Source organism: Siphateles boraxobius, unplaced genomic scaffold (genome assembly GCF_051911475.1).
Source record: "Siphateles boraxobius isolate OS27281-9 unplaced genomic scaffold, OSU_SipBor_1 31, whole genome shotgun sequence".
In the NCBI taxonomy this organism is placed as follows: Eukaryota; Metazoa; Chordata; class Actinopteri; order Cypriniformes; family Leuciscidae; genus Siphateles; species Siphateles boraxobius.
This window is the reverse complement of record NW_027508931.1, coordinates 1,256,402-1,278,943: the sequence shown is the minus strand read 5'-3', so window position 1 is coordinate 1,278,943 and position 22,542 is coordinate 1,256,402. Positions and strand designations below refer to the sequence as shown.

At 39.7% G+C, this 22,542-nt stretch overlaps 1 protein-coding gene across 5 annotated transcripts in view; it reads left to right on the top strand.

The window, feature by feature from the left end:
- hydin (HYDIN axonemal central pair apparatus protein) overlaps window positions 1–22,542 on the top strand; it is an 89,209-nt gene that overhangs the window by 55,070 nt on the left and 11,597 nt on the right. For 4 of the 5 annotated variants that reach the window (XM_077248847.1, XM_077248846.1, XM_077248844.1 and 1 more), the window contains 27 exons: window positions 8,941–9,090; window positions 9,836–10,075; window positions 10,884–11,010; window positions 11,829–11,906; window positions 12,024–12,191; window positions 12,305–12,669; window positions 13,846–13,959; window positions 14,105–14,262; window positions 14,806–14,959; window positions 15,240–15,650; window positions 15,762–15,959; window positions 16,087–16,175; window positions 16,264–16,446; window positions 16,529–16,648; window positions 16,787–16,946; window positions 17,288–17,460; window positions 17,607–17,805; window positions 17,936–18,038; window positions 19,191–19,290; window positions 19,416–19,584; window positions 19,695–19,930; window positions 20,015–20,117; window positions 20,218–20,422; window positions 21,051–21,280; window positions 21,436–21,587; window positions 21,670–21,847; window positions 21,936–22,041. In XM_077248847.1, the coding sequence (XP_077104962.1) occupies window positions 8,941–9,090; window positions 9,836–10,075; window positions 10,884–11,010; window positions 11,829–11,906; window positions 12,024–12,191; window positions 12,305–12,669; window positions 13,846–13,959; window positions 14,105–14,262; window positions 14,806–14,959; window positions 15,240–15,650; window positions 15,762–15,959; window positions 16,087–16,175; window positions 16,264–16,446; window positions 16,529–16,648; window positions 16,787–16,946; window positions 17,288–17,460; window positions 17,607–17,805; window positions 17,936–18,038; window positions 19,191–19,290; window positions 19,416–19,584; window positions 19,695–19,930; window positions 20,015–20,117; window positions 20,218–20,422; window positions 21,051–21,280; window positions 21,436–21,587; window positions 21,670–21,847; window positions 21,936–22,041 (4,669 nt within the window). The remainder of the gene's footprint in view (window positions 1–8,940; window positions 9,091–9,835; window positions 10,076–10,883; window positions 11,011–11,828; window positions 11,907–12,023; window positions 12,192–12,304; window positions 12,670–13,845; window positions 13,960–14,104; window positions 14,263–14,805; window positions 14,960–15,239; window positions 15,651–15,761; window positions 15,960–16,086; window positions 16,176–16,263; window positions 16,447–16,528; window positions 16,649–16,786; window positions 16,947–17,287; window positions 17,461–17,606; window positions 17,806–17,935; window positions 18,039–19,190; window positions 19,291–19,415; window positions 19,585–19,694; window positions 19,931–20,014; window positions 20,118–20,217; window positions 20,423–21,050; window positions 21,281–21,435; window positions 21,588–21,669; window positions 21,848–21,935; window positions 22,042–22,542) is intronic. The other variant, XM_077248845.1, reaches the window with a different exon arrangement.

Sequence of the window (22,542 nt, the reverse complement as noted above, 5' to 3'; positions counted from 1 at the left end):
CTCAATTTATATGGCAACACAAAAGACCCAGAATTAAACTTAAAACACTTCATTTGGCTAAAAATAAAGGAGGTTTGGCTTTGCCAAATATAAAATGTTATTACTGGGCAGCTCAACTAGCAGCAATTGTGACTTGGATCAGGGGAGATGAGGAAGCAAAGTGGACTTAAATAGAGCAAGGGGAAGTTAAGGGTGTACAATTGTCTGTCCTACCCTTTATAGATCTAAAACATGTCAATAAAATGAAAATTGGAAATGAATGGATAAAACATACAATAAAGTTATTGGCAGAGGTAAAGAAAATGCTTAAGGATGCTGGAACAATTTCTCGAGCTATGCCCATAGTGGGTAATGTAGATTTTCCACCCTCAATGTGTGACCATGGTTTTAGGAGATGGGCAGTTAATGGTCTCTTTATTCATAATCAGCTCTTTGAAGAAACACACTTAAAGTCTTTCACACAACTTCAGGAACAGTTTGATCTTCCCCCAAGTGATTTTTATAGATATTTGCAAAATAGGCATTACATTACAAACCATAAGGAAAAAGAAAGAATTGGCAAAATCCCAAATGGTAGAACAATATTTTATCACAATCTCAGAAAAATTCCTCCCTGTTGGTAAACATGTCTCTCATCTTTATAAAAGATTGTCAATAGACATGGTTGGAAACACTTATAATATTAAGGAAAAGTGGAAAATAGAAGCTAATATAGTAATAGAGGAGGAGTTATGGGATAAACTATGTTATAGGTGTCATAAGGGAATTAATAGTCAACAGTGGAAGGAATTTGACTGGAAAATTAAAATACGTTATTTTATTGCTCCTCTGGTTATTTCAAAGTTTGTAAAAGACCCCTCTGCAGCTTTATGCTGGAGACAATGTAGTAAAACAGGTGACCATACACATATATTTTGGGATAATCCAGTAATCCTTGCGTTTTGGAAAAATTTTAAAGAAGAGATGGAGAAAATAAAATTGTAAAAAGAGAAGTTCCCTCAAATGTGCTGTTTTTCTTACTGGGTGTTATATCAGATGATGTTTTCAATGCTGACCAAAGATATATTTTACGGGTACTACTACTAATTGCCAAAAAAAAACATTACTGCTAATTGGAAGTCTGTGAAATCACCAACTATAACTGAATGGAAACAGAGACTAAAACAGATTTATATGATGGAAAAAATGACTGCATCATTACAATTGAAAACTTACCTCTTTAATCAGAGGTGGCACATGGTTAAAGAATATTTAAATCTATAACCTTTTTTTATATCATTTATATGGCTGTATATTATTGTATCATGTTTGTTGAGATGTGAATATTCATAAGTGCAGCTATATATATATATATATGTACAAAATATTTTTTATTTATTACAATTATGATTTTCTATGTATTACTCTTGTTCCCTTTCAAGGGAACTCGAGCTGCGTTGAGACGCGGTGGGAACGCTCTGCGTGATTGCGTCGTGAAGCACGTGTATAATCAGTCCAATGGAAGAGCGAGACGTCACAGGCGGTGACGTCATAGACCAGGAAGCTATAAAGCACACCAGAAAACAGACCGCGACAGCTTCTGTTGCCTTCAGCAAGCGATCTGTGTATTCTGTCCTTGTCATATTTATTGTTGTCTGTCAAGTTGCAATATATATATATATATATATATATATATTATGGCAAAAGAGAGCAAGCAGCTTTGGTGTTGTTCCCTGCCCACGTTATATCACGGGTGGGGACACACACATCAGCTTTTTGTTACTATTTGGGAGTGGAGCATGCCACAGTCAGTTCTCGAGGGGGCTGACTGTGAGCATTGCGAGAAGCTGTCCGTGAGGACGCTCCGCTCCCGCCGGGCATTCTTCGAGGAGGACGGTTCGGTTCGCGCTCCCTGCGCGGGTCCCGCTGTTGCCGATGCACGGCGGCGACTCGCATTTTGGGGTTCGCAAACGGATCTGACAGCGGGGGTTGGGACGGGCCCCGCCCTATCTCAGCTTTCACCTGCCAGATCCAGTGCTGGCGATTTCCAGTTCCGAGGAATTGATATCGTTAGTGTTTTGTTTAGAAAAAAAAGAGAACAAAACAAATAAAAATATTAAGAAAAGGCAGATGTTTGAGTTTTCAATAAATGAATAAATAAGTCAGCTCATAACTCTGTTGAATAAAGAGGAGCTTTAAAAGGAGGTTTATCTAGTGCTGTTGCTAGTTAAATATTTTCTGGCCAGCTGAACATTATGAGAGTGAAAATAAAAAGAGTTTATTAGATGAAATAAATCTAAAAACAGACAAACTCTGTATCTCAGCCTCCTCGTCGGGGACTGCCGTTTTTTCCCTATCTCCACACCACACTGAGGTGTCGAGATCGTGGAATAAGTCGGTTTCTATTTTATGTGTTTAATACCCAACGTCTAACTATAGTAATGCTATGGGTATTAAGTATCATGGTATGACAGTGCCTCGGGTTAAAGAGACGCTTGCTAGCTTTCTCTCTCCCGAGTCGGCGTCATCATTTTTAACCCCAACGTTACCAACCAGCCATCTAAATAAAATTTTTTATTAGGCAACGCTGGTGGGTAAATTATAAAGACATGGATGAATGTGAGGTTGTCAGCACTGACGCTATTCGAGAATTGCGTCGTGCAAAAACAGATAAACTATACTGGGGAGGGACGGTTTCGAGAAATCGTTTCTCCTCTGCGTCCTCTGGGTGGCGACTCTCTGCGGAGGGTCGCAGCACGGCCAGTTCGGTTGTTTTCCTGCTGGTGGCCACGGAGTGATATATTTATATATATATATATATATACGTTTTTCTGATTTAAAAATAAAGAAAAATAAGATAAAATTATGTCTGTTCTTCTGGACGCTCCGCTTTCAAAAAAAAAAAAAACTAAGAATAAACCGTTCAGCGGCGTTCCAGAGGTTTCTTCCTCACCAATCTAATGTTCCTGAGACTGCTGGGCGGAGCAGTCTCAGTCTACTAAGCTCCTCGCAGCACAGAGTGCAAGAACGAGCATCGCCATTTGGGCTCCTCCACAATCGAAGGGGACTTGGGTGGCGGTAGCAGTCTAGCCAGTTAGAGATATGCAAGATCTGAGGACTATTTTATCTCTAAAAAAGCTTGGACAATAGGAAGCCCTGACGCCGAGGCTATCAGGCTTCTAAAGGGTGGTCCCCTCCGGGGTAGGGATGGTTTTGAGAAAATCGTTTCTCCTCGGCGCCCTCTGGGGTGCGACTCTCTGAGGAGGGTCGCAGCGCTGCCAGTTCGGTTTTCCTGCCGGTTCGCCGTTCAGGACACCAAGGTGTCAGTGTCCCCAAACGATCCTCCGAGGGGGGTCGTAGAGCAATCAGTTCGGTTTCCCTACCGGTTCGCCGTTTCAGGGTGCCGAGGTGCCTGCTTTTTCCAATGATCCTCCGAGGAGGGTCGTTGGAACTAAGTTATTTAAAGGGAGGCAAGATCTGAGGACTGTCGTCATCTCTAATAAAGCTTCTGAGGGCTCCTCCGGGGCAGGGACGGTTTTGAGAAATCGTTTCTCCTCGGCGCCCTCTGGGGTGCGACTCTCTGAGGAGGGTCGCAGCGCTGCCAGTTCGGTTGTTCCCTGCCGGTTCGCCGTTCAGGGCAGCGAGGTGTCAGCGTCCCGATACGATCCTCCGAGGAGGGTCGTAGAACGGTCAGTTCGGTTGTTCCCTGCCGGTTCGCCGCTTCAGGGCACCGTAGTGAATGTTCAACCAAATCCAGAGGCCAGTCTTGAGAGACTGGTTCCCCTAGTAGAATTTCTGGCAGCGTGGAAACTACTGCCACATATTTCTCGGTGGGTCCTGCACACTATAGAAAAGGGTTCAGAATTCAGTTCTTGTCCGCCCAGATTTCTAGGGGTCCTCCCCACTGTGGTGGACCCCGAGCAGGCTTTGGTTATGGAGCAGGAAGTACTGACACTTCTGCAAAAGGAGCTGTAGAAGGGGTTCCTCCTCCCGGCAGACAGTCAGGGTTTTACTGCCATTACTTCATTGTTCCGATAGAGAATGAGGGGTTGCGTCCTACTCTAGACCTGCGTCAATTAAACAGCAGGTTTCAGAATCTTAAGTTCAAAGTATGCTTACGCTAAATATGATTGTGTCACAGATTCAGTCCGAGGACTGGTTTGTCACAATAGACTTAAAGGACGCTTATTTATCTATCCATCCTCATCACAGGAGGTTCATGAGGTTTGCTTTCAGGGGCGAAGCATACCAGTATCGGGTTCTTCCATTCGGCCTAGGTTATCACCCCACACCTTTTACAATATGCGTGGATGCAGCTCTGGCTCCTCTGAGATTCCAGGGCATTCGCGTATTAAATTATATCGACGATTGGTTGATTTTAGCTAAGTCCGAGCTTTTGGCAGTTCAACATCGAGATGTCGTTCTGTCCCACATAAGGAGGTTGGGGTTGCGGCTCAAGACCAAAAAGAGTGTACTCCTCCCAGCTCAGAGGACCACTTTCTAGGTGTATTATGGGATTCGACAACAATGCAAGCACGTCTGTCTCCTGCACGTATTTCTGCGATTCTCACAGCCGTAAAGAATGTAAAACTAGGTCAGTCACTCACTGCAAACAGTCTCTGAGACTGTTGGGGCTCATGGTAGTTGCGTCTAACGTAGTTATTTTTGGCCTTCTGTACATGAGACCCCTGCAGTGGTGGCTCGGGACTAGAGCCCGAAGCCATTTGTTTTGAGAATAATGGCTGGCTGATGAAGTTATTGGCTGGCTAGCCGGCTCAGCCAAAACCTAAATGGCTGCTGCAGCCGCCAAACTTTTCATAGCTGCAAATGGCTGAAGCTGCCACTTCATGTCTACAGATGTCTATGTTATACTGATTTACTAGATCTCAATATTTCCAAGCAATGCATGGCTTACACTATATTTCTACAAAATGCAATACAATGTAATAAAGAAAACACCAGATTTTACTTTCACAATGTATGTACATATTTATTTTGTAGTCTGATCGCGGAGAGGTAACGTTATGTTGATTAAGAACGCAAACTTTTGTTGAATTTATGAGAAATCTACAGACGCAAACAGACGAAGTGTAGTAAAATAAAGACCTAAATGTGTATTTCGGACTTTTTTTCACCACAAGTCTGTAAGAAGACATGGAAGACAAATATCCAAAAATCTCAAAATTGACCAGTAAAAAAAAAAACGATGTTTTTGCCTGCCGTGTCTCGCCTTAATATAAACACACACTGTTATCAGTATTATTTTGGACAAAGTTTTGCACATTTCACTTCAATGTACACTGAAGCATGCGTCGTGAATTAGCAATGTGGAAACGGTGGTTTGTTACTGCAGTAATATCACGTTCAGTGCTATAAATCTCTCCGTTCCAGAATATTTGGTTCATAACATCATATCTTTGATTCAGGTGTTTGTGCAACCGTGCCCTGAAGATTTAACAAAAGTCTGGCTAGGCCTAAGTTAAAAAAAAAGTAAGTAGGAATTAGCAAAGTATGTGAGAAGTGAGATCAAAATTACCTTGCTTGCTTCTTTCCGCCATTTCACCTCAGTGCGGGAAAAAAATGCATCGCTTCTTCTGTACGGAAAACGAGCAATTTTAATTGGTCGTCAATTCACTGTGAGTCTGTGTATCGTAGCAACGAGCACAAGACTGTGCTGTTATGAATCCAGTGGGAAAATAGATCTCGTGTATTGTTTATATATTCGTGACGTGTGTGTATGTCTCTATGTGATAGAATTATTATTTGATGCAAATAATTCTAGCCAGCTCAGCCAAACTTTATCAGATGGCGGCTCAATTTGGCTTACGAAATTATTGGCTGGCGGCGGCTGAAATTCTAAATGGCGCAAATGGCGGCGCCTGGCGGCGGCTTCGGGGTCTACTCGGGACCAAGGGGTTTTCTCCGAGGGGAAATCCGTTTTCGCATGATCAAGGTCACGCGGCTATGCCTTCGTGCCTCGGTCATGTGGAAGAAACCTTGGTTCCTCGCCCAGGGGCCAGTGCTGGGTGCTTCTTGTCGACGCGTCACGCTATCGACGGATGCTTCCCTCACAGGATGGGGGGCGGTCATGAGTGGCCGCTCGGTGAAAGGTCTTTGGCTGGGGCTCATGGCAGTTGCGTCCAACGTAGTTACTTTTGGCCTTCTGTACATGAGACCCCTGCAGTGGTGGCTCGGGACCAAGGGGTTTTCTCCGAGGGGAAATCCGTTTTCGCATGATCAAGGCCACGCGGCTATGCCTTCGTGCCTCGGTCATGTGGAAGAAACCTTGGTTCCTCGCCCAGGGCCCAGTGCTGGGTGCTTCTTGTCGACGCGTCACGCTATCGACGGATGCTTCCCTCACAGGATGGGGGGCGGTCATGAGTGGCCGCTCGGTGAAAGGTCTTTGGCTGGGGCTCATGGCAGTTGCGTCCAACGTAGTTACTTTTGGCCTTCTGTACATGAGACCCCTGCAGTGGTGGCTCGGGACCAAGGGGTTTTCTCCGAGGGGAAATCCGTTTTCGCATGATCAAGGTCACGCGGCTATGCCTTCGTGCCTCGGTCATGTGGAAGAACCTTGGTTCCTCGCCCAGGCCCAGTGTTGGGGGCTTCTTGTCGACGCATAATACTATCGACGGATGTTTCCCTCACAAGTCGGGGGCAATCATGAGTGGTTGGTCGGCGAAGGGTCCAGACAACACACTGATGGTCTCGTATATCAGAGCAGATATCCTGTTGAGGCAGGGGCTGTGGCCCGGGGAATGGAGACTTCACCCAGAGGTGGTGGAGCTTCTTAGGGAGAACTTCGGTCAAACTACAAGTCGACCTTTCGCATCGCTTGTACAATGCATTGCCCTTGTGGTTCTCCCTCACGCATCCAGCTCCGCTTGGACTGGATGTAATGTAATAGGTGTGGTTGCCGCTACACCTATACGCTTTTCCCGATATCTTTGCTCCTGGGAGCTCTGGAGTTGTGGATACTGTGGGCTCGGCCTCTGAGGGGGCCCAGCTCATAGATTCAGGTTTCTCGACCGAGGTCGTGGAGACCATACTCCAGTCTAGAGCTCCCTCCACGAGAAGACTAATATGCTGTTCTCTGCCTGGTGCAGAGAACGCCTTCTGAATCTCGTTTCTGCCCTGTTGGTACAGTACTTGATTTCTGTAATGAATGTTTCTTTGCTGGGCTATCTCTGAGGAGAGATCCTTAATTTCGTCTTCTCCGTGGTACATGAGGCTGAGGCCTTCACGTACTTGGATTTGCACCTGGTTGGTGCTAGTATTTCTTCACCCCAGATCGGGTTGTATTTCTAGGTCCCTACTAAATGTGCGGGTCATTTGTGCTCCAGGCCTTCTGTCCTCCACCTTTAATACCCCAGATCAGGAAAATCTTAAATCTGTTATGCCCTGTCCGGGCTTTGGATGCTTAGGTCCACAGAGCTGCTCAGTGGCGTTTATCAGAACAATTATTTGTCTGCTTCGGGTAACCTAAGATAGGTTGCCCTGCATCTAAACAGATAATGAGCAAGTGGGTAGTTGAGGCTATCTCACTTGCTTATGAAGCGGCCGGACAGCGTTCACCTGTGGCTGTTCAGGCCCATTCTACAAGGAGTATGGCTGCCTCTAGGCTTTAATTTCGGGTGTTTCCCTTCAGGATATTTGTAATGCAGCAGGCTGGTCCTCACCTCATACATTTGTCAGATTTTATGGCCTACACCTCTCCACTCCCGGGGCTAGGTTGCTTGTTTCTAGTGTGCGCAAGGACTTCACACAGAACGGGCATTTGTCTTATGGCGTAGTGGGTATGGGGTTCCCACCGCGTCTCAACGCAGCTCGAGTTCCCTTGAAAGGGAACGTCTCAGGTTACGTATGTAACCCTGGTTCCCTGAGAGGGAACGAGACGCTGCGTTCTCCTGCCATACTTCCTGCATGCCCTGATCGACTTGCTTCAGGCTTTTTCAGAAGCTGTCGCGGTCTGTTTTCTGGTGTGCTTTATAGCTTCCTGGTCTATGACGTCACCGCCTATGACGTCTCGCTCTTCCATTGGACTGATTATACACGTGCTTCACGACGCAATCACGCAGAGCGTTCCCACCGCGTCTCAACGCAGCGTCTCGTTCCCTCTCAGGGAACCAGGGTTACATACGTAACCTGAGACGTTATTCTATCACTTGTCTCAGATAATGTCTCTTTTGTTATGTTTTGTGAAAAATATAAATAAAAAGTTCTAAAAAAAAAGATTCAACAAGACATTTTCACCTGCTATACCCAATGTTTAGATCTGTTGTGGTATTTATGCAAATTAGCACATATGTAATTAGATTATGCACCGTTTGTCCATGTTAACAAACAATTTCAAAAAGCTTGTAATACATTTTTTGTTTGTCTTGATGTAAGTAATCAACTCAGTAATTTTCATGGTGATATTTAAAGGTTAAAATTTTTACCCCATTCATGTGAGAAAAATAATGAATAGGTGAATGAATAGGCTATATTTGGGTCTTTTTCTAAACTTTCCCCTAATGGGATTCTTCGGGGCTTTTTTTTCCTTACTCAGGACATATTGAGGATACAAAATCAGTTGAGTTTGCTTCTGTTGCAATTTGTTCAATCTTTTTTCATAAAATGACTGGACTATATGATCATGTATTCAAAAGGTAAATAGAGTCCGTTTTGATTTCATGTTGGGTCTGAGGTTCATTTCCATCATTATTAGCTGGTTTGGTAATGAATTATATATATCTACTGGATATTAAAGCGTGTTGGCCGTAGGGCTGTGATTCATTTGTCTTTATGGCATGTTTGCTGCTTCTAGTTTTAGATCAGGCTGCAGTTTGAAGTTTACTTCAGTGCTCTTACCATTTGTCGTTATAATGTTTTTTCCTCTGATAACATATCATGTTTTTTTTTTGTGTGATTAAATAAAGTGTAAATTTATCACAGATATTTTTATGGTTTTGTGATTAGATTGACAAGCACATCCCACTGTACCTCAGACGACAGGCTCTGCTGAAACAACGGCCTCCTCCAGTTGTCTTTGAGTTATTGCCTTGCGATGGCACACTCTATCCTGGTGACAGAACCAATGTGCAGGTCAAATTCAGCCCAGCAGAGGGGGTAAAGTCAACCTCAGACACTAGTGACTGTATGATTACACAATTTTTAGGTTTACTGGTCAAAAATTTGGGAACAGTAAGAATTTTTTTGTAAAGAAATTGATACATTTATTCAGCAAGGGTGCTATAAATTGATCAAAAGTTACAGTGAAGCATAATGTTATAAGAATAATATTAGAATGTTACAAAAGATTTCAATTTGTTGCCGTTCATTAGATATTTCTATTCATAAAATAATCCTGAAAAAAATCCACGGTTTCTACAAATGTATTAAGCAGCACAACTGTTTCCAACATGGATAACAACAAGAAATGTTTCTGAATGATTTCTGAAGGATCATGATGTGACACTGAAGACTGGAGTAATGGCTGTCTGAAAATTTAGCTTGCCGATCACAGGAAAAAAATTACAATTAAATTAACAAACAGTTGTTTTAAATTGTATCAATATTTCACAGCATTACTGTTTTTACTGTGTTTTTGATCAAATAAATGCAGCCTTGGTGATTCAAAAACATGAAAAAATCATATCAACCCTAAACTGTATAAATAGTGATGAAATTTTAACACAAATCCGTTTTATTCCTCTATTATTGAATTTTATTCCTTAAATCAGGATGAAGGCACCTCTATTGAGTGCTGTAATACCATGACTTAGTTATGAATATTTCAACATATTGTTGTGTTGCCTGCAGTCGATATATCATAATCTTGATTGCTTCCTCTTTTCTTATGTGTTCCTTTCAGAGGACGTACAGTCAGAGACTAGTGATAACAGTCGCTCAGAGCACTCAGAAGATCCTGCTGCTGGCCCAAGGACAAGGAGAAGAGCCTCAGCTGGAGTTTTCCTCCTCAAAACTAGATATGGGGTCCATCCTACCCTATAGTGATGGAAAGGTTGCTGAAGTGATTGTCCGCAACCCTTGCCCCTTCCCTATTGAGTTTTACTCTCTGGACTTTGACAAGCAGTACCTAGAAGAGGAAGAGGTGAGCTTAATTGGTTCCAAATGGGATTTTTGTCAGGATATATATTTTTAGATGTCTTTATCTCAATATTTCTGTAAAAAAAACTCCAGTTCAATCATGAAACTCTAGAGGGCGCAGGCTGATTGGTCCTTTATATGCAGTCCGCAAGCAATTACATTATTACTGCATGGCACAAGCTGATTGGCCTCTGCTGATCCTGCAGCCAATGAGATTGCTTGCTCAACATTAAAATAGTCTGATTCATTGTTTGCTGTGTTTGCATTGTTTCCTCTTAAATCCTCCACCTCCCCCAGCTCCACCTGCCTAGATCTGCTACAGGATTTATGTCTATTTATGCTGGAGCATAATCTTACATGCTCACAGAAACGTCTATGTATCTATTAGTAGTATCAAGTCCATACTTGTTTCGCAGCAGCAGGAGCAATAATCAACAGCAGCAGCAGCATAAATATAAGATCAAATAAATTAATATTGGCATATTCAATAACATGCTAAAACTATTCAGAGAGTTGTCGTGATTGAAATATTTATAATAAAAGTAATGTGATGACATACTGTCAGTATCAATATTTCAACATGAACATTTAGAATATGAATTTTTTCCCCCCAAGAATACATTATCTGAGCTATGTTATTAATTGGTCCATTTATATATAAGATTTAAATATTTATATTTATTTCTCCCAAGGAATGTTAATTCTCAACAATGACTTCAGATGTTTTTGGTTTAATGCCTGGACACCGTCTGGACAATCCCATTATATGTTTATTTTATTTTCCCATTGTTTCTTTATGTTCTGATCCTCAGATCTTGCGGATGATAAAAGGATATGATGCTCAAAATGTGTTACTTCTACCTCCCCGTTCTCCTGGCGAGACTCTGCCCCCAGAACTGTTGGACTACTACAAAGAGCACAGCTCACAAACCAAACAGGGTACTGCATACTGCAGCAGAGATGGTCTATATTAGGGGTTTTCAATCTTTTAAATGCCACCGACTCCCAAATCTGAAATTTAAATGTATTTATTTTTTATTTATTTTAAATCAATTTATTTATTTTGTTTACTCTTTTTTTTTTTTATTAATAATTTATTTATTTTTACACAATGTCTTTATAAATTTTTCCATGGACTCCAGTTTGAAAACCCCTGTTCTATATGATAATAGAAATTATGTCAAAGGTGCACTATGTAATATTGACAGCTTGCGGGTTGAACTGGGTACTACAGTCCATAATATTAAAGAGAGTTTATTGGTAAATTGGCTGTGAGCGGTATCACACAGGTTAGTAGATGTAGAATAACTAGTACAGTACTAGTACAGTAACTAAACAAACAGGTATTTGAACTTAGCATGTTTCCTATATCTCTGCAAACATATGGTATTTTTATGCTTTAGTACAATCAAAATAATAACATGGAGCACCTTTAAAGGCACATTTTTAATGCAGGTTCACATTTTAGACATGTTTAGTTTTGCATGCATGTGTCAGACCTATCCTTATAAATTAAAATGGGTTTACACTCAAAAATTAAAGTGCATCTTTTTATGCTGTGTTTGTTATAAACAAAGGATATTTGCTTGTGTTTTGACAGACTGCCTTTTTAGCCATGACTTTTTAGCTACCAATTATGAAATGAGGTTTTAATTTACAATTGATGTAGAATTTTATACAAGACTAACACAAATCGGACATCTGAGTGCATGATCGCAGATTTCAAGTGAATCTAATAGATCTTGCCTGTTTTTAAGAATCTGGGGAAGGCCTTGCAGAGGATGACAAGGGGGAGACAGCTGAACCATCTGAGGGTGAAACACTCGGTGGTAAAGGTATGGTTCAACTGAGGGCAATGGTAATTTAAATGCATTTGCATTCTTTATTGGTATTATAATACAGTACATTATTGCAGACACAAAAATGAGAATACATGTGTCTTCTCCTCAAAGGCCTAACTAAAGACAACATCAGTGCTGAAACTGCAGTGGGGGATCTGGAGTACGACCCTGTGTCCAGAGCTATCGCACGTCACATGGGCATTGATCTTTCACCAGAGGGCAAGGCTGCCCTAAATCGCCGGGGCATTGCCATCATTGTGCATGGCGCTCCTCTGTCAGGTGAGATGTCAGGGAAAATGATAAATAATTATTATTATTATTATTTTTTTAAGCTCAAAATTATCGCATCTCAGCGTTTTTGCTCTGATTTAAATGTAAGCATCTGTGTGCAGGTAAAACAAGGACAGCAGTTACTCTGGCTAAGCACTATGGGGCGGCTTGTCTCAGTGTAGATGAGGTGGTGCAGGAGGCCATGTCATCAGGAAGCAGCTCTGCAGCCCTGAGGGCAAGAGAACAATGTGCCAAGGTTGCTGTGGTGTATGCTCAGAAGGAAGTGGAGGAGGCAGCGACAGATATGATGGCTCCTCCTGGTCAGAATACTGGTGTTCTTAGTGTTGAAGCAGTTGCCAAACACACGGCAGAGGGCAGTCAGACCAGTGATCCTAAAGTCCCGCCATCTTCTGCCTCAACCCGCAACAAAACAAAAATCACAGGGCATTCACAGAAGAATGACAGCTATGGTCCTGCTGCTTCAGTGGTACACACATTTTTAGGGCTTTTCACTTAGTCACATATATATCAGATGAAATTGGATATATGACAATTCTTTACTCAATAGTCTCAAGTCTCGTTTATTTATATAGCCCCTTCAACTACAACGTAGACCAAAGGGCTGTACATCCAAAAACAAGAAAAAACATACATACAATATGCAATGACAGAGTCAAGAATTAAAACAGACAGAATACAAATACGTTTTCACACAAATTTTAAAAACATCAACTAACGGTGCAGTTCTAATATCAGGGGGAAGAGCATTCCACAGTCTAGGGCCACCAACTGAAAAAGCTCGATCTCCTTTAGTTTTAAGACGAGTTCTTGGGACAAAGAGCAGTAGACAATTAAAAGACCTTTGAGATCTACTACAGTTCATAAGCACCAAATCCTTGATATATTCCGGGGCCAACTCGTGAATAGCTTTATAAACATATAACAAAATCTTATACTGTATCCGATATTTCACAGGGAGCCAATGAAGCCTTTTCAAAACAGGCTGATAGAACAGGCAATAAGATAAGATATTAAGATTGTTTTTTTAAGCATAACAGATTTAGAAAATAAGAAATAAGAAAATAATTATTATAGCAAGAATTGTTTTTTATAAAACATATTGAGATATATAATGAATATAGAAAGATATTTATAGTTAAAATTCTAAGAATAAATCAATGAAAAATTATATATCTTGAAAATCTGTTCATCAAAGAATTTTGACAAAAATGTATTACCATTTTTCAACCAAAAAAAACCTAATAAAAAACAAGTAGAACAAATGTTTTCACCATTGATAATAAGACGACATGTTTCTTGAGCAGCAAATCATATAGAATGATTTTGAAAGGATCGTTTGACTCTGAATCAGCTTTGCCATCACAGGAATACATTACAATATGTATGAAAATATATTGAATTAGAAATCAGTTATTTTAAATTGTAACATTTTTTCACAATATAACTGACTTTACTGTTCTACTTTTTTTTTTTTTAAATGTAGTGTTGGTTACGATAAGTGACTTTCCCTACATTAAAATGTGGATTACATTAAAAATACATTATTTACTGTGGTAAAACATGTGCTGTAATATGTGGATCTGTTCTGTACTGGATCATGTATGAATGGATATAAATAAAAATGTGTGTGTTTGTGTTACAGACAGATGGCCAGGCACCCAGGCATCTGCGAGTCAGTCAGACTGAAGAGCTGGCGCTGATTAACTGCCTCCTACCTGATGATGTGTTGGTAGAGATCCTGTCAGAAAGACTGCAGGTGAGAGGCTTCTACGTTGTGTACATTTTATCGTATACCCTATGCCTGGTATCTGATATACGGATGATACTTTATGTCAATCACAGCATATGTAGACAGCACATAGTAATTTTGTCTTCCTTGCTTCCTTGCTCCCTTGCCATAGCTTAGCGACTGTCAACATGGTGTTGTGATTGACGGATTGGAGACACTGTACAGCAGCTCTCTAAGTAACACACTCCAGATCATCCTGAAAGTATTCAACAACCGTCGCCATATTTATGTAATGGACCTCTTTAACAGCTACAGTGCTTTCAAGCTCAGGTGCTCTACACCCTTCTGACACTAATTCTACATAAGATTATTTTTGTTTTTGAAGTACACTGGAAAAATTGTTTACCTTAATCTTATATTCCAAAACGGGGATTCACAAACTTTTTTGTCAGTTGAACCTCTTTGACATAAAATATTTATATGAAGTAGTGTACCCTTTGAGATTTCAAGTTAATATATCAATCATTTATTAACACTGTCGCATGTTCACGGTTCTCTGATGTCCGTTAATGGTCATATGACATTTTTAAACAAATAAAGTATTTAATTTGTAGTAAGTGTTAATTTAGAGTCATACTAATATTTTATGCTTTAAATTTTTTGCTTTTAAATGTTAATCCATCGACAAATACATCTAATTCAGGATGTATACTCTAAAAAAATATATTTTTAGGTCAATTTTAATTAAATATTTTACAAAAAAGTAAATACATTCTAAATTAGTAATGATTGCAAATATTCAAAGAGTTCTTCGCACTCAATTTTAATAAATAAAAAAAACTGCACATAAGACCAAATTGTGTATTGCTTTAGAGAACCGGAAAAGTTTGAGCAAGAACAAGTAGAGATGAGACAACAGGAGCTTGAGAGTTTAAGAACAGAGGAGATGACACCTAGTGAAGACTGTGATACCAGACCACAAGAAGACGACACTCTGCCACCTTCTGAGGACCAACAACAAGAGATGGTTTGTTTGAGACTAGCATTGACAATATGCTTACCTTCAAAAGACTATTCTTGTGAAGCCTGAAGGTGTTTCAGATTTTTATAATTCAAATAAAGTAACATGAGAAGATGGAATGTATTAAGTATTTGACTTCCAATCAAGATAAAATGTATAATTCCTTTACCACAAGCAGCACCAATTGTAATTGCTGTACAAAATATTGGCTGGTTAACATTGTCCAGTTATGTTTAAAAATCGAGTTTTAAAACCTTTGCTGTATTTTGTTGTTCTCCGTCAACAGTCCAGTGAGAGTGACAGACAACTACTGGCCCGATTCCATCTGTATGAACAGAGCCAGACAGAACTCCAACACGTTCTTCAGTTCTGGGACCGAACACAGAGTCTTTTATTACAGCCCATGGCCTCCGAAGGCCAAGAGACCAGAGACATGGACTGTCCTCCTCCCTCTGCCAAAAAGAGCAAGAAGGAACGAGAGAAGGAGAAAGCTGAGAAGGAAAAGCTGAAGGTGGAGCATACAGATATGAAGTCACCAGCTCCTAGTCAGACCCAAGTGTCAACTGATGGTGCTGAAGATTCAGAAAAGATGGTGGTGCCAGAACCCATCCCACACATATGGCTTTTTATGAAAGAGAAGGAAAAACTGAGTGCATTTGAGATCATCAGTAGCATGAAACTACCCTCCCATGAAGAGGTACAGTAGAATACTTAAATTTCTCTTTATGTTGGAATTATTTATTTGTGCAAAGTTTGTATTCGTAGTGTATGAACTTGAAGTCATTTTTTTAAATCGTTTTTCTCATAGGTTTTGGATGGGCTAGGGTTAGGAACTGAAGGCCCACCCATCCCACCACCAATAATATTCTCCATAGTCCCATACCCTAAGATGAGATCAGTGCCCAACACAGAGCTCTCCAAAAGCTGTTTTACCTTTTGGATGCGCATGTCTTGTGACGACGTGTCAGAGAAGAAAGAAGCAGACCTGAGATCAGAAGCTGCACAGGTACTAAAGTCTCAAAGAAACTCTCCTTTACTTATCTAAAGCCTTGTCATTTAAATGTAACATTAATTTGAACAAAGAAAAAGACTTGAGTGATCTAAATTCTAAGCAATATACTTTCGTCTTGCAGGAAGGCATGGCGATTGCTAACACATCTAAACCTGGCAAGAGTAGACCTTTTGAAGAACCCAAAATAGAATACAACAATGGGTACAGGAGGTCCTTCACACACATTAAGGACATATAGAATCACAAATAAATAGTACCATTTCTATCTGAATTCTTGAAATCTTTCGTTCTTTTACAGACTCACTCATTCCCGCTGGATTGTACCACCAAATGAAGCAGTTACCCTAATGATAAGGTTTTACTCTTCTGTTCTTGGAAAATTTGATGAGACTTTCAGCTTTGAGGTGATGGGGACCAAGCGATGTTATCAGCTATACTGTAGAGGAATTTGTGCTTACCCATCTATAAGCAGAGACCCCAAGTGAGTGACATTTCAGAAGGGAAATTACGTTATCATTGAACTTAGACATGAATGAATTAGTGTCTATGTGTTTTTTTAATAGGATTCTATTTGCACACTGCAAAAAGATCCTGCGGCCTGAGAGTGGACTCCAAAAGACTTACATTATCCAGTCAAAGCTGTATGAGTTTGGACCTCTACTGTGTGGAAAGACCAAGGACAGGTGCTGACATTTAGTGCCAAACTAACCCGTTTTGCATTATTGGTTGTCTTAACAGTACTTTTCTGTTAAAGCTCTTTGATATTAAATGTTTACCTATATTAGGTCTTTATTAATATAAATGATGTCATCCTGACCCAGGTTTAAAGAAGGAAAATATCCTGAGAACATGGATAAGTTTGTAATTCACAACAATTCTACAATGAAGGCGGAGATCCATTTTTGCTTCGAACATGATACCAAGGGCACCACTTTCCTTCTGGACCCTCCAAATATGACACTGGAACCCAATGAGCGAAAAGTATGCACATTTATATTTCTTATTGCACAAATTCTGTGTTATATGTAAATATGTAAAATATTTTAAATGAGCTGTAAATGCTCCATAGACTTAACAGTCTATTTCTTATGTTTGTTAAAAGTGTTTTGGAGCTTTAATTTCATTGTGCGGACACTTTCCTCCCTTGTTTTTGTTTTTTTGTTGCTGATTTTTTTTGTCCATCACCTGAAAGCCAATTTAGGTTTTGAATGTGCACACCTTGGTACTCACTACTATCTGTACAATAACATTAGCCTTCAGTTTAACACCAGGCTTTTACTCAAACTCTCCTGTTATTGTTGTCATTAATATTCCCCTGGCAGGTACTAATGGTGTGGGCATACCCAAATACCCCCAAACATATAGAGGACAGAGTGGTGTTCTGTATCAAGGGGAACCCAGAGCCTGTTGTTTTCCGTCTCTCCTGTGTAGGAGTCAGGCCTGAATTGGAGCTGGACCGCAAACTGCTCCAGTTTGACAAGACTCCACCATACAGGTCTACTACATTTACTTTAGCTAGGAATGTGATTATTGCTTGAAAAACTTTTATTTAACTAATAATTGACTTTTTGTTAATTGTTATTAATCAGAAATACTTCAGATGACAATATCCTTTTCATTAATTTTCATTTTCTCCTACAGAAAAGAAACCCGGAGTTTGCGTTTAAGCAATAACACCCTTATGCCAGCTGCTTGGAGGCTGAGGGGCCTGGAGATGCTTGGGGATGAATTCAGCGTCTCTCAGAACCAGGGCATCATCATGCCTCATTCTGACTTCAACCTACACATGCATTTTATAGCTAAGAACCCCATCAAATTGAAGAGATCCATTTGTTTAGAGGTACTGCAGCAACGTTTACAAATGTGAAGATTTCCTGGAGATAAAGAGTCAGTGTAATTATAATTGGTGTTGTACTTAGTATGCATTGGTTTGTGTACATTTGCCTGAAAAAGGCATGTTTGTTTACCAGGTGTCAGATGTGGAGAACATTCTTGGCATCGTTCAACATTCAGAGAACATTCAGATTATTGCAGAGGCCTATGATATTGCGTTGGACATAACCATTCCAGAAGGTACTTAACTAACAGTTAGCTCATTGGTTCATCTTCATCACATCATAACATTTTCCAGCAGCAAATAATATGTTAAAGGGATGGTTAACAATAAAATGATAATTCTGTCATCGTTTACCCACCCTCATGTTGTTCCAAATGTGTGATTTAAATGTATATATGTTATATATTAGGGGTTAAACGACTTCAGATTGTTTTAAGTCAACAATTATGTGTTTAAGTCGAGTCGACGTCGACTAGTCACTAATGACGTAAATGATGAACAATCTTGAGCTGAGACTCGAATGCTCGTTCTAAATCAGATACAGATAAAGTAACACACAAGATTACATACAGTATATGAATGCAATAGTGAGAGAGCGATTGCATGTGAATTAATTCTACCTGGCAGTGTCTCTCTACTAATAGTGAAGCTGTGGGTTTTAGTTAGAAAAATATGCCAGAACATTTCAGTTTCTAAGCTATTTTGTTGATAAATCACATAACCGTGTTGACAAGACATTTCTGTTATGCTGAATGTTTCTGTGTGTGCGCGATCTGCACATGATGTACAAGCTACTGTCTGTACTATATGTGTGTGTGTGTGTGTGTGTGTGTGTGTGTGTGTGTGTGTGTGTGTGTGTGTGTGTGTGTGTGTGTGTGTGTGTGTGTATGTGTAATGCAGCAGCGCATTATTTTAAAACGGCGATTAACTTACGCATAAGTACAATAAGCTGTTTAAACTGTGCATTCACCAGATCTATATTGAGCATCCAGGTGGTATAATCAAATATATCTTGTGGAATGCTCTCGGATTATGCATTTATTTGTCATTATTTTTTATTTGTCAGAGCGTAAAAGTGGACCTCGCACTTTTCACTGTTCCACTTAAAGTGAACAAATTTCTTATCGTGTTGAGAACCTCAATAGGCCACGATCAGCGACTAGTCAACATTAAGCTTAAAGAGTCAAGGCAGAGCATTAAAGTCTATGTATGTATGTATGTAATGTATGAATGTATTTAAAGAAAGAAACTTCTGTCTACATTCATTGCATTTGTATAGAAAAGAGTGACAGTATTAATTTCTTCATTTTGAGGGTTGGTAAATGAGCTTTCATTTTTAATTGAACTATTCTTTTATTCATGTCATGCTTTTTTTGTATTTGCTGTAGATTCTGATGGTTCCTTAGATTTTGGAACAATCAAAGTATCAGAAGAAGTCAAGCGGTCAATTAAGTTGGAAAACAAAGGCAAATATGACATAGCCTTTAAGTAAGTTACAATATAGATATTTAATCATATGTTTCTATTTTAATAAAAATAATAACATCACATATGTCTGTAATGTTTTATTGTCTCTTTTTGTACACATTTTTTTCCCCAATATTAACTTGCAGATTTACACTGGGTGCCACAGAGACAGGAATGCCAGATCTGAACTCAATATTCTCCATCACTCCTCAGAAGGGCTCTCTACGCCCCAACAATAAACCCAGCAATGTCCAGATTATTTACCACTACAACAAGGAGATGTTCATCAGAGATAGCCCAATCCTTTGCTGTCAGGTCTTTAATCTGAACACTTAATATATTCTTTACCATGTGGTATTTTTTACATTTTAGCTCTGCTGTCATCAAAAACTAATCTAATGTATTTTATTGAATTTTCTGAATAGGTTATTGAGCCCAATTTGGAGGGTGGCGAGACCATTAATACTATACCAATCAAAGTGTCAGTCCAGGCACTTTTCTCCAAATATAGTATCTGTCCCACTAATGAGATCAACTTGGGCCCACTTACGTACGGCTCACGTAAAAAACAGACTCTCACTGTGGACAATAAAGGCAACTTTGAGATGCGTTTCTACATTAGGATGTGTAAAAACGCCCCAGTTCCTTCACAGAGGAGAGGGTATGGCTATTGTTTATAAATAAATTAAATTAAATTAAATTATGTTAAATATTAAATGTTCTGGTTCCTGTTTTGTTTTTTAAGCTTGGGAAGTAAGAAACCATCAAAAGACAGTTATGCTGCAAAACCATCCAGTGCCAGTGAATTACGACACACTATGCAGAATGAGTTTGGCACGACAACACAGGTAAGAAACATATTTCTTTTTTTACACTTGTAATGGAGTGTACAATACATGTAATATGTTACAAATGCTGTTTTATATGCATGTTGTTGTTTTTTTACAGATACATTTGACATGTGGTGTTTTCTCATTGTCTCCATGCTTTGGGATTCTGGCACCTGGAGCCCAACAAGTAGTTACTGTGGATTGCAAGGCAGAGCATGTAGGTTGTTGGGAGGAATGTCTAGCAATAGACATCTCTGATAGAGACCCCTCTGACAACCCAGACGGAATTCCATACAAACTAGTAACAGAAGTTTGTATGCCAGGTTTGTGACTATAAATGAGTAGATATAAAGTTCTGTGAAGTATGTTCTCTGATTATGTATTGATTGATGTATGTATTGATTTTTTTCTTTCTTTGATGGTAGATTTTGATGGAGTAATCTAATCACTTTATTTACTATAAATCACCCAAAGGACTGCCAAATGACTTAAATTGTCCTGATAAGTATAGAGAGGAACTTAAATCTTAATTAACTAATATAATTTATAAAATATCTCCTTGCTTGTTAAAATTCACAACAGTCATAACCTGGTCTTGAAATACTTTATTTTATTTTAGCCACCCATTATTTTGATTACATTGAATCTACCCACAAATATCTTCCAATGGTGCATGTCATTGGGCTCAATGGGCCCCATGTTCAGGTGCACCCCAGTGCTCAGTGGGTCCTGTGGTACAGCTCCACCTCTGGGCTCAGTGGGCCTCATGATGTAGCTTTGCCTATTGGCTTAGTGTTTAATGAATAATTTGTGAATGAATTAAGAAATACATATGAAATATGAAAAACAAATATTGCTGCTTAAAAAAATAAAGGATCTTAAAGTCCTTGTATAGTTTAAAATTATCTTCATTTAGATTTTGATCAGTCTTTGTCACTGTACTGTTTATAGGAATAGCAAGTACAGACATAGCTACTATCTTTGAGGAGCACCGCATCTGTAAGAACAGTACAATGCTGCAGTGTGAGCAATACCGGGACAGTATGGGTGTCTATGTACAGGACGAGAACAAGTTTGTCTTCAACAATGTACTGGTGGGTCAGTCAGCCAAAGCCAAGTTTCGGCTGACCAATCCAGGAAAAGTGTCTTGTGAACTCAGCCTGGCAATCAAAACAGTCAAGGTTTGTTTGTGAGAGGTGGTTCTGCCACTATTTACGTTATTCTGCAGAATATGTAAGGATTTTATAGCATTTTTATGTTCTGAAAAATGTTTACTGTTAATGGGCTAATTTTTGCTTAACTGTATATTTTCTTAACCTGTATTTGTTCATTCTAGATGACAACCCACAATGCAGAGGTTTTTGAGTTGACCCCTGCAAAGATGTGTATCCCTAGCCACTCTTATGCTTTTGCCACAGTCACTTTTTCTCCTTTGACTATGAACACGTATCACGCAGCGTTTGAGGCAGTTCTGAAAGTGAACACAAGGTAACTACTCTTAGTGGTTGTTTAGAGTATGTTGAAGCTTTACTCGCTCTGTTTTGTATCACGATCAAACTTCTGCCCACAGACCCAAAGCTCTTCTGTTTGATCTAATGGGTGAAGGCAACTTGCCTAGCATCACTGTTCTGAGACCTGTTCAGAGGACTACTCGAGGTCAGCCAGTGCTACAGTTTAAGCGCTTATTGGTGGGACGAGGGCAGACTCTTCCATTAGTGATCAAGAACAATGGCAATGTGCCAGCACAGGTAAGATCAGAATTAGTTTATGACTGAATTGCTATTTCTCTAACATGAATATTCATTGGAATTATCCATTCTCCCATTGTATTTGCAGGTTAACCTTGTTCTACAGTGTCACCTGGAAGTTTTCACTCTAAAAGCTGCTCCTGGCACTGTATGCAGACTGGCCTCCTCACACATGGAAAGCAATTCCGGAAAAGGCAAGCCTTAAACACAAATGAAATGTGTTCCCACTGTAATTTCTGCACAATGCTGTTATGTCTTGCTCTCCAAATAACAGCTATGAAACTGTCAACACAAACAGCAGCAGATTTTTTTGGACCTTGTTCCATTTCATTAAATTGGGTATCATTGTTTATAGTTTATGTAAGGGATCATTTAGAGACTGGTTTATCACAAAATACAGAATAATCAGTACCCTGATGTCAAGCAGGAATGTTTGACCAAACAATGCACCATTAACCAATCAGAATCATGTATTCTAGAGAGCTGTGTAATAAACTTAAAGAATATGTTAAAATTTAATTAGGTCATTCCAAGCTTTATGATTATTACTTTTTTATGGAGTGCTGTACGAGAAGGAACAAAATGTTATTTCTTCCATGACTTGTGTATAAACATTTAGCTGGATACAGGCAATGATAAATTGAAGTAAAGAGAACATTAGAATGCGATATGCAAACAAAAATATATTAATATCA